Source organism: Empidonax traillii, unplaced genomic scaffold (genome assembly GCF_003031625.1).
Source record: "Empidonax traillii isolate 1590-97213 ecotype Southwest subspecies unplaced genomic scaffold, ASM303162v1 scaffold248:size1534464, whole genome shotgun sequence".
NCBI classification, from domain to species: Eukaryota; Metazoa; Chordata; class Aves; order Passeriformes; family Tyrannidae; genus Empidonax; species Empidonax traillii.
In genome coordinates this window covers 626,013-647,646 of record NW_020955441.1, presented here as the reverse complement: position 1 = coordinate 647,646, position 21,634 = coordinate 626,013, and the positions used below count along the sequence as shown (strand labels likewise).

At 39.0% G+C, this 21,634-nt stretch overlaps 1 protein-coding gene across 3 annotated transcripts in view; it reads left to right on the top strand.

The window, feature by feature from the left end:
* Window positions 1-21,634, top strand: part of GALK2 (galactokinase 2) — a 45,468-nt gene that overhangs the window by 1,074 nt on the left and 22,760 nt on the right. For 2 of the 3 annotated variants that reach the window (XM_027888945.1, XM_027888944.1), the window contains exons 2-5: window positions 1,225-1,313; window positions 2,449-2,572; window positions 6,204-6,294; window positions 9,173-9,319. In XM_027888945.1, coding sequence (XP_027744746.1) covers window positions 1,225-1,313; window positions 2,449-2,572; window positions 6,204-6,294; window positions 9,173-9,319 — 451 coding nt within the window. Of the gene's footprint in view, window positions 1-1,221; window positions 1,314-1,887; window positions 1,956-2,448; window positions 2,573-6,203; window positions 6,295-9,172; window positions 9,320-21,634 lie in introns of those variants that run through there. The other variant, XM_027888946.1, reaches the window with a different exon arrangement.

Genomic DNA, 21,634 nt, shown 5'->3' with positions numbered 1-21,634 from the left:
GAGGGACCTAATACCTAATACAGCGTTGTTACTGGGTACCAAGATGGAAAAGTACTGAATAATCTGTTAAAGAAAATCACAACAAATGATATTTTGTAGCTTTCCATTTAAAGAAGTCTTACAAAACATTTGAATATATGTAATTAGACAGTAACACAGCCTTTACAAAGAAGTACAAACTAAATAATTGTGAATTTGGTAACATCTGTTTCTCATTGCTGTCTTCTTCCACTTTGCATTAACTAGGCTTCCAGTTCTAGTTTTAGACTAAATGTAGATACCTTATCAGGGTTCCTGTTACTGCATTTTTGTTAGTACACCAAAATTTTGCTTTAAGGTAGTTTTGAAGTGAATTACTATCAGATTTCCTGTGCTACACTAAGATAATGGTTTCATCTGTTCTCTGCCTTTGTTTATTCAACGTCCTGCATGGCACATTAAAGTAACCCAACTTGGCAAACACACCTTTACAGTTTAAGGAAATAAAGCAGAATGCCAAAGTTTCTTCGCATTAAACTTTCAGTAGCACATCTAGCACCTCCAAATGGAAAGCTTGAAGAATTTCCTGGGAACTGGCACTGTAATCCTGTGGACTAAATACTGTCTAAATCGCAGGAATAATCTGAGGTTTGGAATTTCAGTTCTCTGTCTATGCATTTGCACAGAGATGGGGTAGTGACTAATGTGGAAATTGATAAAAATCAAAACTCAGAAGAAAATTAATTTGCTCAGACGTGGGGTGGTCAGATTTGACTTTGAAGGGAGTGTCTCTGGGTGTGGGACAAATCCCAGTGCCACAAATGAGCTGTTGGTCCGCGCTGCCAGATTCCTCCTCAATGGCAGACACTTCTTCAGAGCTGTGCCATAGAAGAGGTGGGTGGGGGCCATGGTATTTTGTTATCCCAGGCAACTGCCTTTCCTGCTTCTCTCTAGACACACCCTAGACAGAGAATTTAAATAAAATAAGGCCCCTGCTGATCCTTATCAAGTGAATATACATATTTCTTATTAATTAGAATATTCTAAATGGTCTTCTTTGTCACAATGTTATGTGAAGAGCAGAAATAAGCAGTTTAATGTCTCCCCTGATGCATCAGAGAAAACTCCACATACTTTAGATAGTTGAATTGAATTTACTTCAAGAAACATTGAAAATTCCTGCCTTATATGCAAATAGAGTCTTCCTAACCTTTCTAACTATAGTATTTCTAACCTGCTTTTCAGATTGCAGAAGCTGAAGGAAATGTTTATATCAAAATATGGATCGGCTCCCAAGTTTTATGCTCGTGCACCAGGACGAGTGAACTTAATCGGTAAAGGAGAAAATTAGCCTTCTGTTATTTTACTTTATTTAGTAGTTTAAAACACAGAATGGAAATAATGCTGGTCTTAATTTAATTTTTTTCTCAGAGAAGTTTTTTGTGATAAATGGGAAATCATATATACTTTAGTAGCTTTTACTACAACTTGTTATAAACAACTGCACGTCCATATTAGTTTTGGAAACAATATTTATAGACAGTGGTGATGGTTTTGAAAACTGGAGTAACTTTTCAGCTTATGGTTGAATACCATTTTTTGAGAGACTTTGGAAATCTGAAGTAGTTTATGGATAGTGCATCCACAAATTAAATTAGTGTATATTTTCTCTTCCATTATCATTTAAGTTACCAAATACAGCCAGCCACACAGCAATGCATGTGGTAAAGCATGAAATGATTCTACCATCATTTCTGCTTCTGTTCTCTTCCGTAGAGGTGTGTCCATAGAACTGAGAATAGTTGATGTGATTCATTGGCAGACTGGAGAGACACAACTATTTTTTATGTAGGACTTACTTACATTTCTGTGGCAGCGTTATTTTTGAGATTTCTTTATCCATGTTAGGATTTTGCTCTCCCTGGAGCTCAGTTTCTTGTATATTTATGAAGTATCCCTATGCATTTGAAGACATTGTAAGTAAAAAGATCCTGTAAAACAGAGCTTTAAAAATCAGTCTGTTGTACAATGAATTAATTTTTATGTCAGTGTTGTGAGAACATATGACATAGCTTAAATAGACAGCATATGCTAACAGTGAATTATTCCCAAGAGAGAGGACATGTTGTATGCAACTGTATTGATTATTTAAACATAATTATTATATTCTTGGAAAAATGTCCAGAAATAATATTCACAAGACGGTGTACAAATAATGTGGCTGTTCTCATTGCTGGACAATAATCTGCATGGTGGTTTTTTCTAATTTTTTTAAGCCAGTGTTAAAACAAGAATATTTATAAATGGGTGCAATAGATAAAATCACTGAAGAAGAAATTTTGTGTGGAGTAATATGAAATGGAGGAAATGCACCCCAAACTTCAAGTCTCATACAGTAAACAACACTGAACCCTGTTACTGCTATTCCAAACTACTCCAAAATATGTTCCTTGTCCATTCCTTTGACAGGAGAACATATAGACTACTGTGGTTATGCTGTGCTCCCCATGGCTATAGAACAAGATATCCTGATTGCAGCAGAACCTGTACAAACTCAAGTTGTGCAATTGGCAAACACTAATTCTTCATACTTGTAAGTAATTGCTTGTTTATTCACCAATTCTTATGAACCTCTTCATGCAGTTGCAATACAGGTTACCTTTTCAGAGATCTGACAAACTTCAACTGCAATACAGAGTGCAACTGTGTAAAACAAATCCTATCAGCAGATGGAATCCCACTGACTGGCTCCGTGCTGTGTATTACTTTAGAACAACAGATTTGCAGCTGCTGTCTCCCACCTGTTTGTTCATCTCTCTCTTGTAAGGCCTCTGATTTTTCAATCCTTCTGAAGGTGCAATTCTGTCTTCCTTTCTTTTAGCTCATTCTGTCTTGATATAATCCCCATAATTGGCAGCACTTCAGTTTCTCCTGGAGAAGGGAGTGAAATGTTTTGTAATTGATTATTGCATAGGTGAGCCAACACTCCCCTGCTCTGGAGGACCTGGGGCTGTGTTTTCACAACACAACAATCCGACTTTAGCAACAATCCTGGCTCAAAAAATCTGTATTCTCTCTCTCCTACTTCCTCCACAGCTGCTTTTTCACAGAATTGTAGACCAGTTTAGGTTGGAAAGGACCTTTGGAGATCCTTGTAAACATCCTGATGGCCTTGTGCTGGACTCCCTGCAGTTCACCACTGCCTTTCATGTATTGGGAAACCCCACAACTGGATGCAGTATTCCAGCTATGGTCTCACAAGTGCTGAACATAGGGAAATAATCCTGCCATTCTTTTCAACTGTAGCCACGTTGTTCTGCCTCCTTTTAACAAACTGATATTTGTGTAGTTGCATGGCAGTTCAAATCAGGTCACTCATCCACATGAGCTTTTGTGGACATTTTGCAAAAACCAGAATCAGCACAAGCTTAGTTTTATTATTTAAGCCATTTTTATTATTTAAGCCAATGGTAAATTAATCCCTGAAAGCACAGTGTGTGGCAGCACAGGGTCAGGAACAAACTGCCAAAAGTGGGAACTATTTGAGCACATATTCCTGCTTAAAGCTCAGTTTGTTATAAAAACATGTTCTGAGCTGCTGCCTGTGACATGGTAAATATAAATAGTCACAGATTTTTTGCTCACTCTGGAGTATGTTTTCACATTATAGCTGGGCTGAATTAAGAATTTGCCACTGCCAGAAGGTGATGGTGCTTCTTTTACCCTGACTCCCCCAGTCCCTGCTTCTAACATCAGTCCATCCTCTGCCTTTTGGCAGGTGTGGTACTTGTTTGATCTTAAGGTAAAGTGCACTATTTCCCCCTTTTTTGCTTGGTTAATTTTCTGTCATTTTAGTGAATTGCCAAGCACTCAGCACTAAAGCTGACTTGGGGTAACAAGCAGGGCTGAGCAGGGGTGAAAGGAATGAAAGATGTGCATGGGACCTTTCCCTTTCTTCAGCAGCAGCCTCCCAACAGGGCTTAAGCTGTACTGCAAAACCGTTCTGCAAGAGGCAATAGTTTCAGATTTAGAGTAGCTTTGATTAGGAGTAGTTGTTATAAGGGACAATAAATAAAGCAGTAATTGCAAGGTAAACATTTTTACTTGGTCTTCGAGCTTTGCCATATCATATCACAATTGAAATGGCCTTCTCCTAAGGTATATAGAGTTCCTGTCAAATCTAGAATTAGAGCCTTTGAATCCAAACACACCATCACTCTATTTCTACATCTGCCCTGGTTTCAGTTTGAAATCATATGCTGTAAACCATAAACCAAGAAGAGGTCTCAGAATACAGCATTAACATCTTGGGTTTGTTGAGGCACTGTTGCTTAAAAAACAAAGCTGAAACATGCCCATAATTTCATAACAAAGAAATATTTTTCAACACTTTGAATGTTACACCACAAACAAAACTGGTGACAGTATGTCTTTCTTTCCCAGCCTGTTACACTGGTAGATTTATGCCTGTGGTGAATGCACATATATAGGCCTTGGTGAACAAGGACTAACCATAAACCTCCATAGAATCAGTATTTCCTATTTAATTCTTGTTTTGTGAACTGGTAAAATGTGTAACAGTTCTGTAGCTTCCACCCTGATAGTTCATGTTAGCTTTTAGGAACAATAGAACAGGTTGCTAGAAAAACCACCTATTTTTTTTTTTCATCATAAACCGTCTCAACTGATCTGACACCTTTTATGTTATTAGGGCTAAAATGGTATTCAGTACTCACAGCCTTTTGAAGTTCCTGATACCTCCTCTTCACATAACATCTTTGTAATTGAGATGTGTGTATACAGAGAATATCTGACATTGTGCTTCTCCAAATGCTTTCAGAAGTACCAGAGGATGGTAATTACCAATCAGTTTCCATCTCATGGCCTGAAAGTTTTGTTGTTTTTTGGTGTTTGTTTTTTTTTTTAATCGGAGTATTTGTACAGAGGACTCAAACAGATAAACCAATGGATTGACATGAAAATGATGTTCTGTGAGAAAGAGCCAAATTGGTCTCCCAAACATAAGGATTATTTACTATTTGAGCAGTAAAAAATGCCTCAGCCACTCTACTCAAAAATCTTACCTCTTGTAATTACACAGAAAAAATGGAATGCTTATGTCTAGTCATGGAGAGCAGCACTCTTTCCCAAGCATTCTTTAAAACAGAAAGGCTGGAACAGACAATATCAGAATATTATTATTATTTCATGGGTATCTTTTTCCCAATTTTTAATTTTATTTTTATTTTATTTGATACTGCTGGAAAGTTCTTATATTGATCTGCCTACTTTTCCAGCAGTATAATTTCTTGAAAGTGGTTTTATTCCCATTAAACCTAAATATTTCCAGGAAATTCATCTGTCTGTTCATGTTGTTTGGCAGACCTTGCCTTAAAAAGCACAGCTTAGCCTGTGACTTTGGAATATGTTTTGTTGGATTTTTTGACACTCTCGGTGCCTTTCCTGTTTCAGTGTTGGGCACCTGCTGTAATGGCGTCAGGGACACACAGCTGGTGGGTGTCCAGAGTCAAGACTTCTCAACACCTCTTGGGGACTGATGCCCACTCCTCTGAGGCTCTGTGTGTCATTCCATGCCCATTTTGACAGCACCTATCTCTAGCAGTAGTTTCTTAAAGAACATTCAAGCTTACTATTTTTATTGTTTTGAAAGGAGGGTGGAGTAGGAATTATCCCGGAGGAAACAGAAAAATTATTTAAACTAAATAATTTTCATTACACCTCGTAACATCCATAATACAATTCTGCAGCATTAGGCCTGTTTTAGTGAAGTGCCATTCAGAGCAAAGGTGATGAAGAGGAATTCCTGAGCAGGAATTACCAGAGAGCCTGAAGTTTATCTCCCTGTATTCAAGGTTTGACAGATATGATTATTTAGATTTTTACTTCTCTAAGATATGGAGATGGCATACACGTATGTGGTGGAAGGCATGCTGCCTTAATTAAGGATGTCCAAGACAGCCTAATTTCTGGATTTATCTAGTAAATTCTCTATACTTCAGCAAGAATTCTTATGCTTTCATCTAAAATAACCTTATAGACTTTATTAATAAAGAATATCTGTTAAAAAAACCACAAAACAAAACACATTGCACTGGAAAACATCGACCTGTTTTTGTCCATCAGCAGGTGGCAGTAACAAGCCATGTTTTTTCAAACTTAAATTCAGTAGAAATTAAAGCCTTAAGGTTTTTCTGTTTTTGCAGGGATTTCAGTACTAGTGTTAATAACATTCAGATTAACAAAACCAAACCTCAGTGGCATAGCTACTTCCTGTGTGGACTGAAGGGCATCCAGGTAAGCCAAATCCATTTAACTTACGAAATTATCATTGCAGTAAAATAAAACAAGCATAACTGTTCACCTCAGAATACTTCCCTGCATTCTATAGTTTTTCTTGACATACAGCAAAGTATTTTCATGTTAAAATGTAAAGAGGAGATAGGAGTGGGTTTGCTTTAAAATATTTGCAGAACACTATTTTTGTTTTTATTAAACAAATTACGATAGCAAATAATTATTTAGTAACACCATGATCAAACTCATCATCATGATGACATTTCTGTATTTTGAAGTAAAAAAGAATGCTTTCCAGTGGAATACTCTAATTAAAATTTGCTTTAGAAAAGGTTTGAAGGCTTGTCTGTCAGGACTCAAAAATCATATTTTTGTCCTTTCCTTCCCTTGGAAAGAAGGACATTTATAAACACCATGAACTTCCATTAATGTTGGAAACCTATAATTTGTGCACAACAGCTGAGTGAAGCCGAGTCATGCAGGAGGCAAAAGAAAATGTAAAAAAACTAAGCAAACAGCATACAGAAGAAATAATCCATTAAGAACCATTACTTATCCTGGTTTTCAGTGTTGGAATGGGGTTTTCAAAAGTGCAGCTATGCAGGAAACGGCAACTTACAGGAACGGCAGGAACACTGAACAGACATTTTCCCGTCTGCCCATCTGAGCTTTATCTTCTCCGCCGGGAGCTCTCCTGTCTCCAGACTGCCTTGAAGACCAAACTGCTCGTGAAGCCAAGTGCTGATTGTCAGTGCTGTGCTGGGAGGCAGCCTGAACTCACCAGAGGGGCTCCTATTAATCTCACCTGCTGTTTGCAGGTGATTCGTGGCTTTAAGAAAAAAAGAAAAAAAAAAAAAAAAAAGGTGACTTCTCTGCTCGATGTCAATCCAGGGATATTTCTGGAAGGGCAGATAGGATAAACAGTGATGGTCAGGTCAGGAACAGGTTGCCACAGCCATCCCAAATTATGGGTGAATGTGCTTTTCAAAGCGCGTGAAGTTTGCCTCAGGATAAGCCATCTAGGTCACCTCATGGGACGGTCCAATAGATAAGGACTGCAGAGAGCCAACAAAGCCTGCCTCAAACCTGCCACTGGAGGCTTCAAAATACAGGGTTTGGAACAATCAGGGCCACAAATCACTTTATTACAATCCACAGTTCCTAAACAGACCCCTGTCTCTATGTACAGACCCCAGTAAATTACTTATGTGTGCAGTAACATGAGTATTTTCAATTTTGTATTGCTCAGTACCACAAGCGTTTAAATTGCATTGACTGTAAAGATATAGATTAGGTTTCTTTACAATATGTCCTTTCTTATATTAAGGCTAGCATGACCAATTGACTTTATTTATTTTGCAGTCTGCTACTGAGATTTGTTTCCTAAGGACAATCTTTCATACTTGAAGGTTAATTTGCAAAGCAGGTTTGCAGACTCTAGTACTGGCAGAAAATAAGCATAAATGCTACAGGCTTAAGAAACACTGAAATACAAGTACTCAGAGGGTCCAGCAGGATAATCTGTTTATATTGAGTTGAACATGCTATCCTTTTGGGACAGAACTGTTGCAGAACTTGGCAAAGTCCATTTTCATATTTGAAACTGAAGAACGTTTTCTATTTAAACATCGCGTGATAAGTCTGCAAGCCTGATTCACGTTCAAGACAATCCAGAAACGGGGGATCAGTTTCTGGTTACTCAGGCATTTTCTGTTTTTGAACAAGCCTGCCTAGTGTTCCTCATGAAGGGGCATGGGCAGCAATAGTATTTTAGGTATGAATTTCCTATATTTGTAGGAAGGGAAATTCAGAATAATTTGAACTTATGGTAGAAGACTTTAAAGGAGGTTCTTTGTGTTTGCTGATCTCTACCATTGGTACTTATGGCTGAAGTTGTTTCAGGAAAAGGAGTAGAAATCTTTTGAAGGTGGACATTTCTTTATGAAAACACTGCGCTTTTTTCTGATTATTGACACTGTAACATAGTCCACTGACATATAAATTGCATCAGAATGCAGCTATTAATATACCTCCCATATACATTAAATGATTTTTTAATAAGTACTGCATGTTTGCTTCAAACTGACAGCAGAGGGAAACTTAAAGCAATTACAAATAAAAAGACAAAGCAACTAAAGAATAATTAAAAGAGTATGTACACGAGGATTTATGACTTCTGGATTAAATGTATTATCTGTGATATCTGTCATATACGTGAAAGTATTTTAAACCTTATTTTAAAAATAGCATGACAGAGACCATCCCTGCTGGTAGGCGTGTCTTTGTGCCTCTGAAAGCAGAGAGTCCCTCAAGTACCATTTGGTTTTCCCTGGGTCAGTCCTGTGGGTGCTTCAGGAGATGAGTATCTGCCTTTGAATCCAGCTGCATGGCTGCTGGTTCCCCATCAGTGTCATGTGCTCCCTAATACCACAAGGCAGCGTTAGGAGTGAAGCATAAAGTGGAACCTTAAGCTCTTCAGGATGCCTTAAGTGAAGAGCTGTTGAGAAAAGGACACAAGTAGGGTATGAAATGATTGGTAACTGTCACCACGGCAGCTCAGAGTGGGGCCAGTTGCTGCAAAACCCACCCACGAAGCTTGGTAAATTCTTGGGCTGTCAGCCCATAGTAAGTTCTGCTTGGGGTACAGTTATATGTTTGTGTACAGGAATTGCAGACATACCTTTGGCTGGAGCCCTACCATTGGCTTTGTTCTTAAGGAATAGAAGGAAAACGTTGCTTTTGCTTCATTTTGGAGATACCAGAAGCAGGTCCTTGGTTCCAGCAACTCAGTAGAAGGATTCTCTTTCTAAGTATCAGATAATTGCAAGCCTGAGCCTGTCTGTACTTGAAACTGAGATTGTTTATTTTTCATTGTTAGGAACATTTTGGTCTTAATAACCCAACTGGAATGAATTGTCTGCTAGATGGAACCGTCCCTCCAAGTTCTGGTCTCTCTAGCTCCAGTGCTTTGGTGTGCTGTGCAGGACTCGTGACACTCAGAGCTAATGGAAAAACCCTCTCTAAGGTAATTTACTGTAAAACACGAGAGTGTCAGCAGTAAAATTCTACTTAAAATTAAATATTGTTAATGCCTGTAAACATTAAAAACACGATACAATTGTTTTTGCAAAGAGTTGTTGGATATAAACTTAAGATATTGCACAATTGAGCAAACATCTTTGGCCAAATTTTGGCAGGATTAGAATTTGGCAAGAAAACAGGCTTACATTAAAGCTGAAAAAAGGAGCATTATTGTAAGCCTGTATTTTGGCCAACCATCAGGTCCATGCCTGGACCAGATGTGCTATCTGCAGGCCAGGACTGAGGATATATGTGCTGAAACATGTGGACCACACCCCCGAGGCCTTTACCCTCTCCCTGAATGACTTTTCATGGCTTTAACAGCAGAGCATCTGTTGGAGGCCTGTGGAACAATTTCTTGATAAATTATATAATCAGCACAAACGAGAGGTAAAATTCTTCCATCTGACTCTCCTTATTCTCTTCATAGTTTTTTCGGAATGAATGTATTTACAATCCAAAATGTATTCCTCACTTTTAAACAAACATTATTCTAAAAACAAACCCCAAGTATGTGACCTGTTAGCAGTACAACTGTTAGTAGAATTTGGCTCATGTAATACAAGTTTCTGGAGGAGTCATGGTCCTTGAAGGTGCCATATGGGAATGAACTTCTCTCCAGTAAAAATGTCTGGTTAAGTGAAACTAGGATCTTAAATTAGAACATTGTCAGGAAGAGAGAAGAACAGATCTAAATGTGACTGTTATGCATATTTGTGCCTATTGTCTAAGGCAGACATTCCCAAATTGTGGTACAAAGCCAACTGAAAGTGGTACACGATGATGGCAGCTGTTAACTCTGCTTGTAACAAGCACTTCTCTGAGCCATGAGGTAAACAGATTCACACAGGAGGTTTTTGCTGATCTGTTGTGATTTACTTCTCTGTGTAGCTGTAGTTGCAGCAATCGCTCAGCAGTGACCTCACCATCCCCCACTGCACCCCTCAAAGGGCTTCAGGAGAGGGTCAAGCAGGGCTAAGGCAGAAAGAAGCAGGCTGGTGAGGCAGGGCAGCTTTTTTATGTAGGAGGATGTGGCTACAGTCACTGTCACCCTGATTTGTGTCGGTGCGAGGTGTGGGCAAAAGGCAGGGGAGGGATAGGACACCTTGACAGAAGCTCTGCCTTGTGAGGTCAGACATGTAGAGCATTGGGAGATGAAAATGTGGAATCAAGAATGCCACTTGGACGAATGAGACTTTGCAGTTAAAGGGCTGGAGGTGACATGACATGTACCTGTCCTGGCAACAAGCTTCTGGTTTTGCACAGATGGTCTCACCACGGCTCAGCCCCGTCTCTGATGGTGGTCACCAAATGAGCTCAGTTTGGGAACTCCTGGTGAAAATCACTGGAGTGCATGTGTTCAGAAATTGGCTATCTTCAAAATCCATAAAACTGACAGAGGTCAGAAAGCCCAAATTTTACTAGGTAGTAGAAATCTGTATCTGGAAAACCAGAAGCCAGGTTTTCGTTATTCCAAGAAATACTGCACAGCCTTCTTCAGGGAGTAAATGATACAGTGTGTATCTTGAGCTCAATTTACACATGACTTGGGAGTGCTGGCCAGCATTATGCCAGACTTGTTGTAAAGAAAGGTGCAAAACTTCTGGCATTTTCATAGAAAATTATGGAGGAAGAGAAAGAAGAGAGCCCTTCTCCTCATGTGTCCTGTTCAATCAACCGAAAGTCTCTTCTCACTGGTTGAAAAATGTGCTGAAAGTTAAGCTTGTGTCTGAAATACAGTTGGACAAACACAAGAGACACAATTGCACATTTTTGTCAGGAAATCCTGCTGTCTGCAGCCAAATGCTTTGCGCTTGTGATGAAAAATGACCGATTAATGTACAGATGAGAACTCTCAATAGCCGCCATAGGCGCAGTTCGGAACACCTCCCAGGTTTCATGTGCTTTCACAGACCGAGACACCTGGTTGTGGTGGTTGAGAGAGAGGATGACAGCTCTGAACACTGATTACTTTTGTCCAGGCTTTAAGTTTCCCCAAATCTTACAGGACAGTAAAAACAAGTTCAGTGTTCGTGGCTAATTTATGATTTAGCATTAGAGACCTCTTGTATCTGGCTAAATCCAGCTTCTCTGTTGCACTGGATTTATGCTTTAGCCTCCCAGAACTGCCTCGTGTAAGGCAGAGCTGAGTATAAATTAGAGCAATCTAGGCATGTGAGCCCTCAGAAGTATAAAACGTGCTCTGGCCACTTCTTGCCAGCTCCTAATGCATCCTGTGCTGGTGTCAAATGGGATCTGTGCAGGATCCAGCAGCGCTGGCCGTGCATCAGCCAGGAGCTCCCCCATGGCCGGGGAGTTCTTAGCTGAGCAGAACTAGGGGCTTTCCAGAGCCTTTCTACTAGAAAGCAAACCAGGACCTTGCATGTTTAAGGCTCTGGATATTTATGTGTTTGTTTATTTTAAAGAAGAAATATCACTGTACCCTTCCCCTCCATCTTTTTTTTCTTTTTTTTTTGTCCAGATGCTTTACAGTTGCGAAAGTTGTAAATTGTAGCATTTATAAGTAACAATATTTGACCATGGCAGTAATTTTATGAGAAAAGATTGACTTTTTGCCCCTCATTAGTCTGATGGACTTTGCAAAATCTTAGTACGATGGTTTGTAGCAGCAGTACAGGAAACTGTTGGCTTTGGAATCAAATTTGGCTGAATTGTAGGGCTCCTGTAGCCAAAGTTATGAAAAACTGACCTTTTACTGAATGGAACATTTATCTGTTTTGCTTCTGTGAAACTATTTTTATGAGAATATTTTAGTTATACGCTCTTTTTCCTGATAAATGCAAGTTTAAAATAGTAGCTGTAGAGTAAAAGTCCTTGAAATTTAGAGCTTTTATGAGATAACACTTCCAGTGTGAAGTTTGGGCCTATGAGATTAAGAGCCAAAAAAACCCCAGAATTAAAAAACATTGTCAAAGCACGGCTAGAATTTCATGGTGGCTTACTTTAAAAATAGCACTTTTTTTGACGTTGAAAACAAAATCAGAAAAAAAATATGCTCTCCCTAATTGTGTGTAGCAGTCTGCAATAGGGCATTGTTTCAGTGTGCATACAAATTTTTTTTTTTTTTTTGAAAACCCATCAATACACACATACACAATAGTTTAGGGAAAATACCAGTTCAAGACAATTCAGCCAGATGTGCAGTGCTAACCAGTTGCAGCAGTGCAAGAGCATTCAAATAACAAGATGGAAAATGTAGAATGTGATCCTTAAAAAGAATCCATTTTTCTTCTCTGAACAGGATACCAGTCTAAGGCTGTGTTGGCATCACTCAAACAGCAGCAATGCTCACTATTAGTAGTTTTTGATTTTAGAGTGATCTTTATTTCACTGTTACAAAATCAATCTTTTGAATAACTTTTCATCAGGAGAAGATACTTTTTGTAAAGGAAATATAATAATGCTCTAAATTGTCCCAGCATTGTGTTACGTGGAAGGAATTAATGAGCACAGAAAGTTAATGACTTAGGCCTTTGAGTAACTAGATTTACTTGAAAGATGTGATGATAGTGTTGCTGTCCAAATGTTAAATCTTGTGAAACTAAAGTCTGTTCAGCCACCTTAACATTTTCTGTGTTACCCAGGGCTGGGCAGCTGTGCACACACTTATTGGGAAGAACAGATCAAAAATGAATAGGATTTATTTAATTTAACATGAAATGTTGGATATAGGAAGGTGACTAATATTTGACTTTATCTAGACTTAGAAAAATCTATGTCGACAAAATGATAAATAAAGGACCTAAATGTAATCTGTAATGGCACAGTGTCCATTGACCACAATTTTCCCAAGCTATGGCCCAGATGAATTTGAGTGTGGGTTTTAAACATTTTTAAATTTCAACAGTTACTGTACCTGCTACTGTCACTGATTTCAGGGGGAGAACAGATATCTCTGGAATCCTTTCTACTTTGTTTCTGAAGCCTGTATATAACAATGAAAGTGCTTAATTTGAACCCTTTACCACTTCCTAATAATGTTTCTGCAGGAGGGCTTTAATACCTACATAATACCTACCCTTGCCTAGCTGGCTAGAAAACCTGTGAGTATACATATTGATAGTGGGACTTAGAAATGAATAACTTGTGCTGATAATACTGCCTAGGATTGTTTTATAATTTATTCTACTTTTAAAAAAATTTTTTTATTTATTTTTATAATTTATTTTACTGATGCAGCAAAAATGTTCGATAGGTGTGTGCTAGGTTATTTATATGAGAAACACAAACTGTTTACACAAAAAATGGCCCATAGATATTGTGTTTTAAAGTACTATTAATACTGAGACATGCTGAAGTTCCTTTCTCTCTGTGGAATTGGAAAAACAGGGCTCTTTAAGTTGTTACATTTGAGTGTGGATGTCTGTAATCAAGAGGAAACAGGGTACTGTGGAGCAGTGGTAATCAAAGGCCATAATCTCTCATCAACCAAATTGATAACCTTCTATTTGAGCATGTTAAGAGGGCAGAAGAAGTCAAGCTAAGATTGCTGTGCTTATGAGGACATCCAGATACTATCTGACAAATATTTCCCCATTTTGGAAAAAAGTAAGCGTAATTACCTTGCAAAACACATATGAAGTTTAGCTAATTGGGATTTTATGTGCAAACTGGAAGCAGATGGCAACTTTCAACAATCTATTCCTAGTCAAGACCAGATAGTAAAAATAAAGACATTCCTGAATGAAAATAACCTCAAAATTTGGGCATAATTTTATACCTTAATAAATGAAACACAGGGCCTTATATTTCAGAAGTTATTTTCATACCTATATACCTGTATATAAAACGTGTCTATAAAGCTTGGAAAAAAAATACCACCATGTAACTAGAGTTTAAATCAGCCTTAAGTGATGGAGAATGTTTTCTTCTTCCCGTAAAATCCTTGTCTTTTTCTGTAAATGTTTCTCCTTCATTTTCAGTTTAGTGTGTCGTGAACCAAACTGTGTAGAATTGCACAGAAAATCGATACTACGTTTGCCATTAAATTACCAACAGTATTTCTTGTAAAGGAAAGCATCAGACCGAGTCTAACTTTGTAGATTAAACTGACCAAAATGTTAAGGAATTTTCATTGGGGAACCATTACTGTATTTACATGGGGACAGTAAATGTATGCACAGGACTTTTGACTGAATAGATATGTAAATACTCCAGTTACTTAACTTTGCATGCTGGAGAGACTTTTAGAGCACTGAAAAGTGCTAAAAATGATTTATATTACCAAATTTATTTTCTTCATGGAGCTTCCCTTCATGAACAATCAAATTTAAAACAGGAAGACATTTTTTTAAATTATTCTAAAGATTAGTTATCATTACTATTGCATTGTAATATGTAGAAAATCTAGCACACTGAACTTTGGCCAAAATGGACTTACATTAAACCACTGAGGCAGATGTAATTTAATACTATCATTCTATGGAGAAGATTGCTTTATTTTGGCTGCTGTCATTCTGGGTTTGTATATATCAAGTTTCTGTGTAATGTAGGGTGAGCTGTTCCAAAAAAATACTAAGCAACACTAATTCTGTTTTACTAACAAATATTTGCCTGTCTCCTACTCACTAATTGTCTTACTCTTTTAAGGGGTTTAATCTTACACAAGTTTGCTTCTTTAAAGGGCTATGTGAGATTGAAAGGGGTTGATCCCTGGTTTGGACCATATTGACAGTGACAGTTATATAGGGACAAATTCTGTCAGTTTACACACTGTCCAGACCCATTATTGCAGGAGGGAAAATCACAGCAATTGGCCCTTGGCCTCTTTGTGAGCAAGGGGATTATTAAAGGTGAAACTTCCTTAGCTATTCTCACTCAAATAATGCTTTAGGTTTCTATTTTTAGGACTTTTTTTATAAGTAAGTGATCATCTGTTCACTTTCATTATTCCTCAGATGCCTAAATACCTTTGTACATTAAGGCCTCCGTGTTCATTATCAATAATGTAAAACTGAGAGAAAGTAAAATAAATGGTGAGGCAAGAGAGAATCAAATGAGCTACATTGGTGATTCAGAATTTATCAGTTCTTCAACCTGAAAGACCAAAAATACTCAGCTGTAAATTGAACCCTGAATTTGAGGTGTTTCATATTGAAACATAAACAAGCAGAGAAAAATACATTCTAATGAAAAGTATCATTTTACTGAGAACCCACTTTTCCATTAAAAAATCCCAAACAAGGTAACATGATGCAGAGCTACTGATGAGTTCTTATTACAAGAAATCTCTCCATCTAGAGTAACTACACATAAGGCAACTAATAATAAAAAATCACAACCCTTCTTTGTCAGACTAAATTATATCTCCACTAATATGATTTCCCAGATTAGACTTTCTGCATGCTGGATAGGAAATCTTGTGGCTCAAAGATAAAACAGATTTAAGTGGTAGTAATTTCTTTCTTTGTAACCCAAGATCGACTTGCTCCTTATCAGGGAGAACCTGAAATTGCTTCAAACAAAAAGCAGAGGTAGTTAGTGGAGCTCTTAGATCAAAAGCTACCCTAGGTCTGCACATGGGGGCCAGTTGCCTGCTAGACAAACTGGTAAGTTCTGCCTTCTGCAATAGGATACGTTCTGGACAGACTTTAGAATTAAGCTACTGAACAAGAACAGCCTAAAAAAATTACATTTTGAACATTGTTTCAGATTTTTCCAAATCCTCCAACTAAAGTTGTCTAAAACCTGAGAGAAACTTCCTTACGTAATTAATTCACATAAATTTCTTAATGCTTAATTGCTTGCTTGTCAACTGTATGCACTGATAGTCTACTCCTAGAAATGTGGCTTTGTATTGTTTTAATTATGGATATTCTCATTTAATAATGTATCATTTTTTTTGTTGTATAAACAACAAAAAACCCCCGTTAATATATCATGAAGCTCATTGATACTGAACATCTCCCGAGGAAGCTCAGCCAACCTGGCACGTGGACCTGCCAACAGCTATAAAAGTGCTGTTTGTGTGGATAATGCTGGTCTGGCATTCAAGAGCTGCAATATTTAGTGTTTCCTGACATATCACCAGGGAGACTCCGAGGTTTAACTCACCTATCAGCTACTCCTGCTGTCACGTTACGCTCACCCCTCTGCCGTGCTCTGATGCTGGACAGGCCGAGTGCACCAGCCAGCTCAGGGCACTGCTGAACCGACTGCAGGGATTGTCGCTCTCCACCCCAGCGCCCCTGCTTACTGGGGCTCGTTTGCACAGCCCTCCCTCCAGTCAGCACAAGGGAACAGTTTGCTTCAGCCAAAGCAGGTTTGAACAAAGGGGCTTTGCACAGGAAGGGCAGACACGGCCACATAATCTCTCCTGTAACCTCAGTGACGGTGGTGGGATAGCAGTGCTGAACGGGATGAGGTTCTATCACAATATCTTAATGTCAGCAGTAATTAACACACATTTTATGTGGCTCATTTGTCACATTAAAGCAGCAAATGATACAGTGACATTTTCTCTAAGGTGGAACTAAGAAAAGCTATAGGTTTGCCTTTCTCTTTCTTACCAACCAAGGTAGTTAAACTGACAAAGATTTACGAAGAAGCCACAGGGATCATTAAAGGTACAGAATGACCCCCATAAAAGTATGTTAGGAGTCTTTGGAAGAAGTCACTTAAAGAAGGAAGTGATAGAGATCCATAAAATGAAGACTGTACTTGATGGAGTGGATAGGAATCAATTGTTCATGCCCCTCAAATGAGAGCCAGAAGGTATGACATTAAGCCAGTCAGGGGCACGTTAATAATCAACAAAAAGAGACAATTCTTCACCTGGCAAGTTGTAGAAGTCCTTGTTACTGAATGATCTACATGTTGAAATTATCAATGAGGTTAAAGGGAGCCTGGACAAATTCATATATAAGAAATCCACTGTTGGTAAGTAAGGGTGCAGAATTCATATTCAGCCTAGAAATTAAAACCTAAGTCCTGGAGAAATCCCATCTATACTTGGCCTCTGGTCCATACTAAGAGCTTGCTTTCGGGTACAAGGTACAAGACTAGGTGTGGCATTGGTTTGACCCACAAAGGCTGCTTTTGTCTTAATATACTTTATATTTTTATTCTGACTCAAGTCTTTTAATGAATTCTGTTTAGTGACAACCATGGGCACGACTCTCAGGCACATGGTGGGATTCTGGGGGTTGTCCTGTGCAGGACCAGGAGCAAGGCCCGATGATCCTTGGGGGTCCCTTCCAACTCAGGATGTTCTGTGATTCTGTGATGCACTGCTTTGTTAGGTTGTTTTTTTCACAGGGGGTGAGATCAAAGGAAACATCTCCTGATGTTTGAGCTTTTTGAAATACTTTGCTTGTTTAATAGTGTAGATGGCAGCTTAGGATTTACTGTCTGCAGGATAATTATTGTTCACAAATGATAACCTGGTCTAGTTAGTCCTGTTGGAACAACTTCCTGGAACAATAATACAGAAATTCAGAGGGCAGTAGCTTATGTGGATCTCAGAATAGTTGAGTAAGGAAATATTTAATTCATCTGATTAAGTAATTCTTTTTCTAGAGTAATAATGCTACTATTCAAACTCATTTTAACTTGGATTTTAGTATCTTTTTGTTCCACTTTTCATTACCATCATATTATGAATAGATTTTAAATCCACCCTGAAATAGTTTCCCAGAGACCATATTCTTTAGAGAAATATGCCACAATACTGGAAATAGGGAGGTTTTTGAATTCTCTTTTCAGCTTTGTGATTGATTCACATGACTTTGAACAAATCATATAAATACATGTGCTGTCTCTAAATTGAAGATAACAGCAGCCTTATAGGAATGCTTTTAAAGTATACTATGTGAAATTCTGTGAAGACATTATGATGTCTTCATCAGGACATTTATGATGATCATAAATTATGATTTACTAGTGTTTTTGAAATACTGCTTTAGGGATGGAAAAGGACGCTAATGAGCCTTGGGTGAGTAGAACTAGCTATGTTTTGTGGCTGGCTCAAAGTGATCTCTCCTGTGAATCAGAATATGTGGGATGCAAGTGGAATTCTGCCAGGTGATGCTGTGGTGTATTCTGGGGTGCAGTCCCCCGAAATGTGGCCGTGAGAATGCTCTGAGTTACTTCTCTGCAAGAACTGCAGAGCATCCAGAAGGAAGGTGTTCCATGCCTAGGTGTTGCTCAGACATACATTTGAGATGTTGCCAAACTGTGCAGTGAACTCTGGGATCTGAGAAGCTCTGTGTTTTTACAGGTCAGACATACACTGCAGAGATATAAATAACATTTATACAGATGATTCAAACATTGCCCTGGAGAGCTTCTGAGTGTCTAAAGTTGAATGGAAACAAGGCATTGCTCTGAGATAGGCAAAAGTTATTTCCTTTTATTATGTGGTTCTCACAGATTTTTTTCCTTAGAGAGATTTTCTTAGAGAAGCCTGAACTCCAAGAACTTGGGTAGTAAAATGTGGTTTTTTTCAGTTTCTAGTAATGAAGTCACACATATTTACAGCATTATCATCTAAGAGTCCCAAGTAGCAATTGCTAATTACAAAGAGGGGGAAGATACTCCTCATTTTACCGAGGAAATGAAGCCATGATGAATTAAAGAGACTTTCTCTGAATCACAAGAAACTTAATGTCAAGCTGAGCCCAGACCTCCTGACATTCAGTTCACTGTTTCAGTCACATGACCATCCTTTTCCAAGTATCAAATATGTACACAAGGCTCTTCAGTTTAGTCTTCACATTAGTTTCCAATGAAACTTTGCCCTTTCACTCATTTTAGCAAAAAAGGCAAACGTTTGCCCATTTGTCTCAACAGTGAGTAGAAACTGCTCTCTGTACAGATGATTTCCTCTCCATTCACATGCTTCTCATCCCCGTATTAGAAGGCCAGCCTGTGTCAGCAAGGGCCTGTTTAAATTAGAAACCAAATAATATTTCAGGGATGCCTTGGGCTGTCTTGTGGAGAGGGTTCTTCGCAACCCTTGCCAGTTACTACTTGGTGGTCCTGCCAATCCTCGCTCGGTTTCAAAACAGAAGTTGCTCAAGCTGGGGCAGCCGCTGCGAGGCCGGCACAGGCAGCGGGACAGCTGGTGAGCCGCGACGGAGCGAGGCCCGGCTCAACCGGGCACAGTTCGCCAGTGCAGGGACAGGGGAGTGGCACTGTCCTAATTGGTAACATTCCTCCCCTGCAAGACTTCCCCTGATATTTATTTAATAAGCCTGGGCTCGTAAAGTCTAAACAGTTTAAGTAATCAAGTGGTAGCTGATGTGTATGTGGAGATAGAGATGCAGCCAGACTAAGTGAAGGGTGAAATGCTTAATTTCTGACTTTGCAGCGCTTTATCTGGCAGTTGCAGATGAGGTAACACCTCAGGCAGCTGTGCCCAAGAGTGGAATATACATTGTGAGTACCCCAGGACTTCAGGCCAGGTTTGCACAGCCACAGCTCCTGTTTAAGTATCCGTGACCTGTCAGCTGGCATGGTCTCCTCGACCAGTGAGAAATACTGATCTCCAGTCAGAGGCAACAAAAATTAGGGATGTGGTATTGCTGTGTTCTCAGAGGGAGGAAGGGCAGGTTCAGCAGAACTGGCTGAAACAAGCAGCCATTCCCTCATCCCAACAATGTTTGTAAATAGGCATGCCTTCTCATGTGGAAAGGAGACTGCTGTGTGTGGAGGTTTGGTCTTTTCTGTGGAGCTGTTGTTGACTATTTTAGCATTAAATTGGAAAAAAGCATCACTACATTCATTAGCATTTCATTCAGAATCATTTCCAGCTTAGAGTGGAGCAGGGACATGTGGTGACTGGATGTTAGACTTTCATCCGTGGGATGAAGAGGTCTGAGGTTCAAACTGGAAATGAGACTTCTTGGAGTGGATGTGGGACTAGAGAGGAAAAACGAATTTTGATGAGCCTGGGAGATGGCTTTTGTTCAAAAGAAAGAGCACCAAAATGCACGATGTTTCAATACTTTCTCAAGAAAAATTTTATCTCTAGAAAGAAAAACATGATCTCTACTTCAGCTCAGCTTTAAAAGGAAAGGCAGCGCAGAAAAGGAGAGTATTTTTAATGATTGCACTTTCAGTGTTCTCTCATTAATGGTCTTTTTCTAGTAAGAAGTCATTTACCATGTTGGATTCAAAGAGATCCACTTTGCATAGTTTTAGAGTAACTTTGTTAATGTTCTTTTGATACCTTCTGCTTATCAGCCCAAGGCTTATTGGCCATAACTGCATAGTGAGCTGAATAAATTGGTTGTTACTGCATTTGCAAACAGTTCAGCCTGATTACATTCATCTGAGCACCAATTTTACAGCTTTGTGGTGCCACTACAGACCTTGAGCGAGCGAGCAGGCAGGCACCCTGCACATACATCTCTCTCAGCATGGTGATTTACTGCCTCTATCTGCTGCTTTTTACAGCTGTGTGCTGGCTAATGTCCCTGTCTTGCTGCTTAGCTTGATTCAGCCCTGTAATGCTACATCCTTAGTGTGGAATCTGACTCTGACTTTGCCAACGGGCTGGAAAACGGCTTTTCTAAAGTTCTTTTCCCATCTTCCCTGTGGTCACCTTGTGCTTAGAAAAACAAACTGGTCAGGGCCATAATAGGTGGACAGGGATTCTTGCCTTTTGACCCACTTCTTTTTGACTGGTCTGTGTTCTTTGACCATTCTCCAAGGGGTCTCTTGGGTTTTGTTTTGACTTGGCCCGATAGCTGAGAGCTTTACTGTAAATTATTATTTTTGACAGTTATGACAATGATATTCCACCCTCCCACAGTATCCTCTGACCTGCAAGTATCAGAACACACGAAGATATGCCCAAAATGTCACAAAAGAATGCACATCACATATAGCTGTGAATTAGTTCAGATAAACAACGTAAGCAGAGTACAGGAGAAATGACAGGCACCACTGATTAGAATATTTACAGGGAGAAAAGGTTTCTGAGTATTTCTGTCTGTGGAGTCAGTGCATTAAAATAGCATAGAGTAACAACTTGCCATTTTTCTGTAAACTACTCAGATGCATATGCAGTGGATTCAACTAATTTACAGAAGACTGGCTATTGAGATGGAAGGGTTTGAACAAGGAAGGTGGGAGGAGGACAGCTACAAGAGTTAAGCATCTAAACAAGGATACTCTTAAAAGCACCTGGCTATGGTAGGTCTTGTGGAGACTGAATAGTCGATTCTCTTTTGCTACAGAATAAAAGGGAAGAGAGGCCATGTGGCATCCTGGTTGATACGAGCTTACACTACTT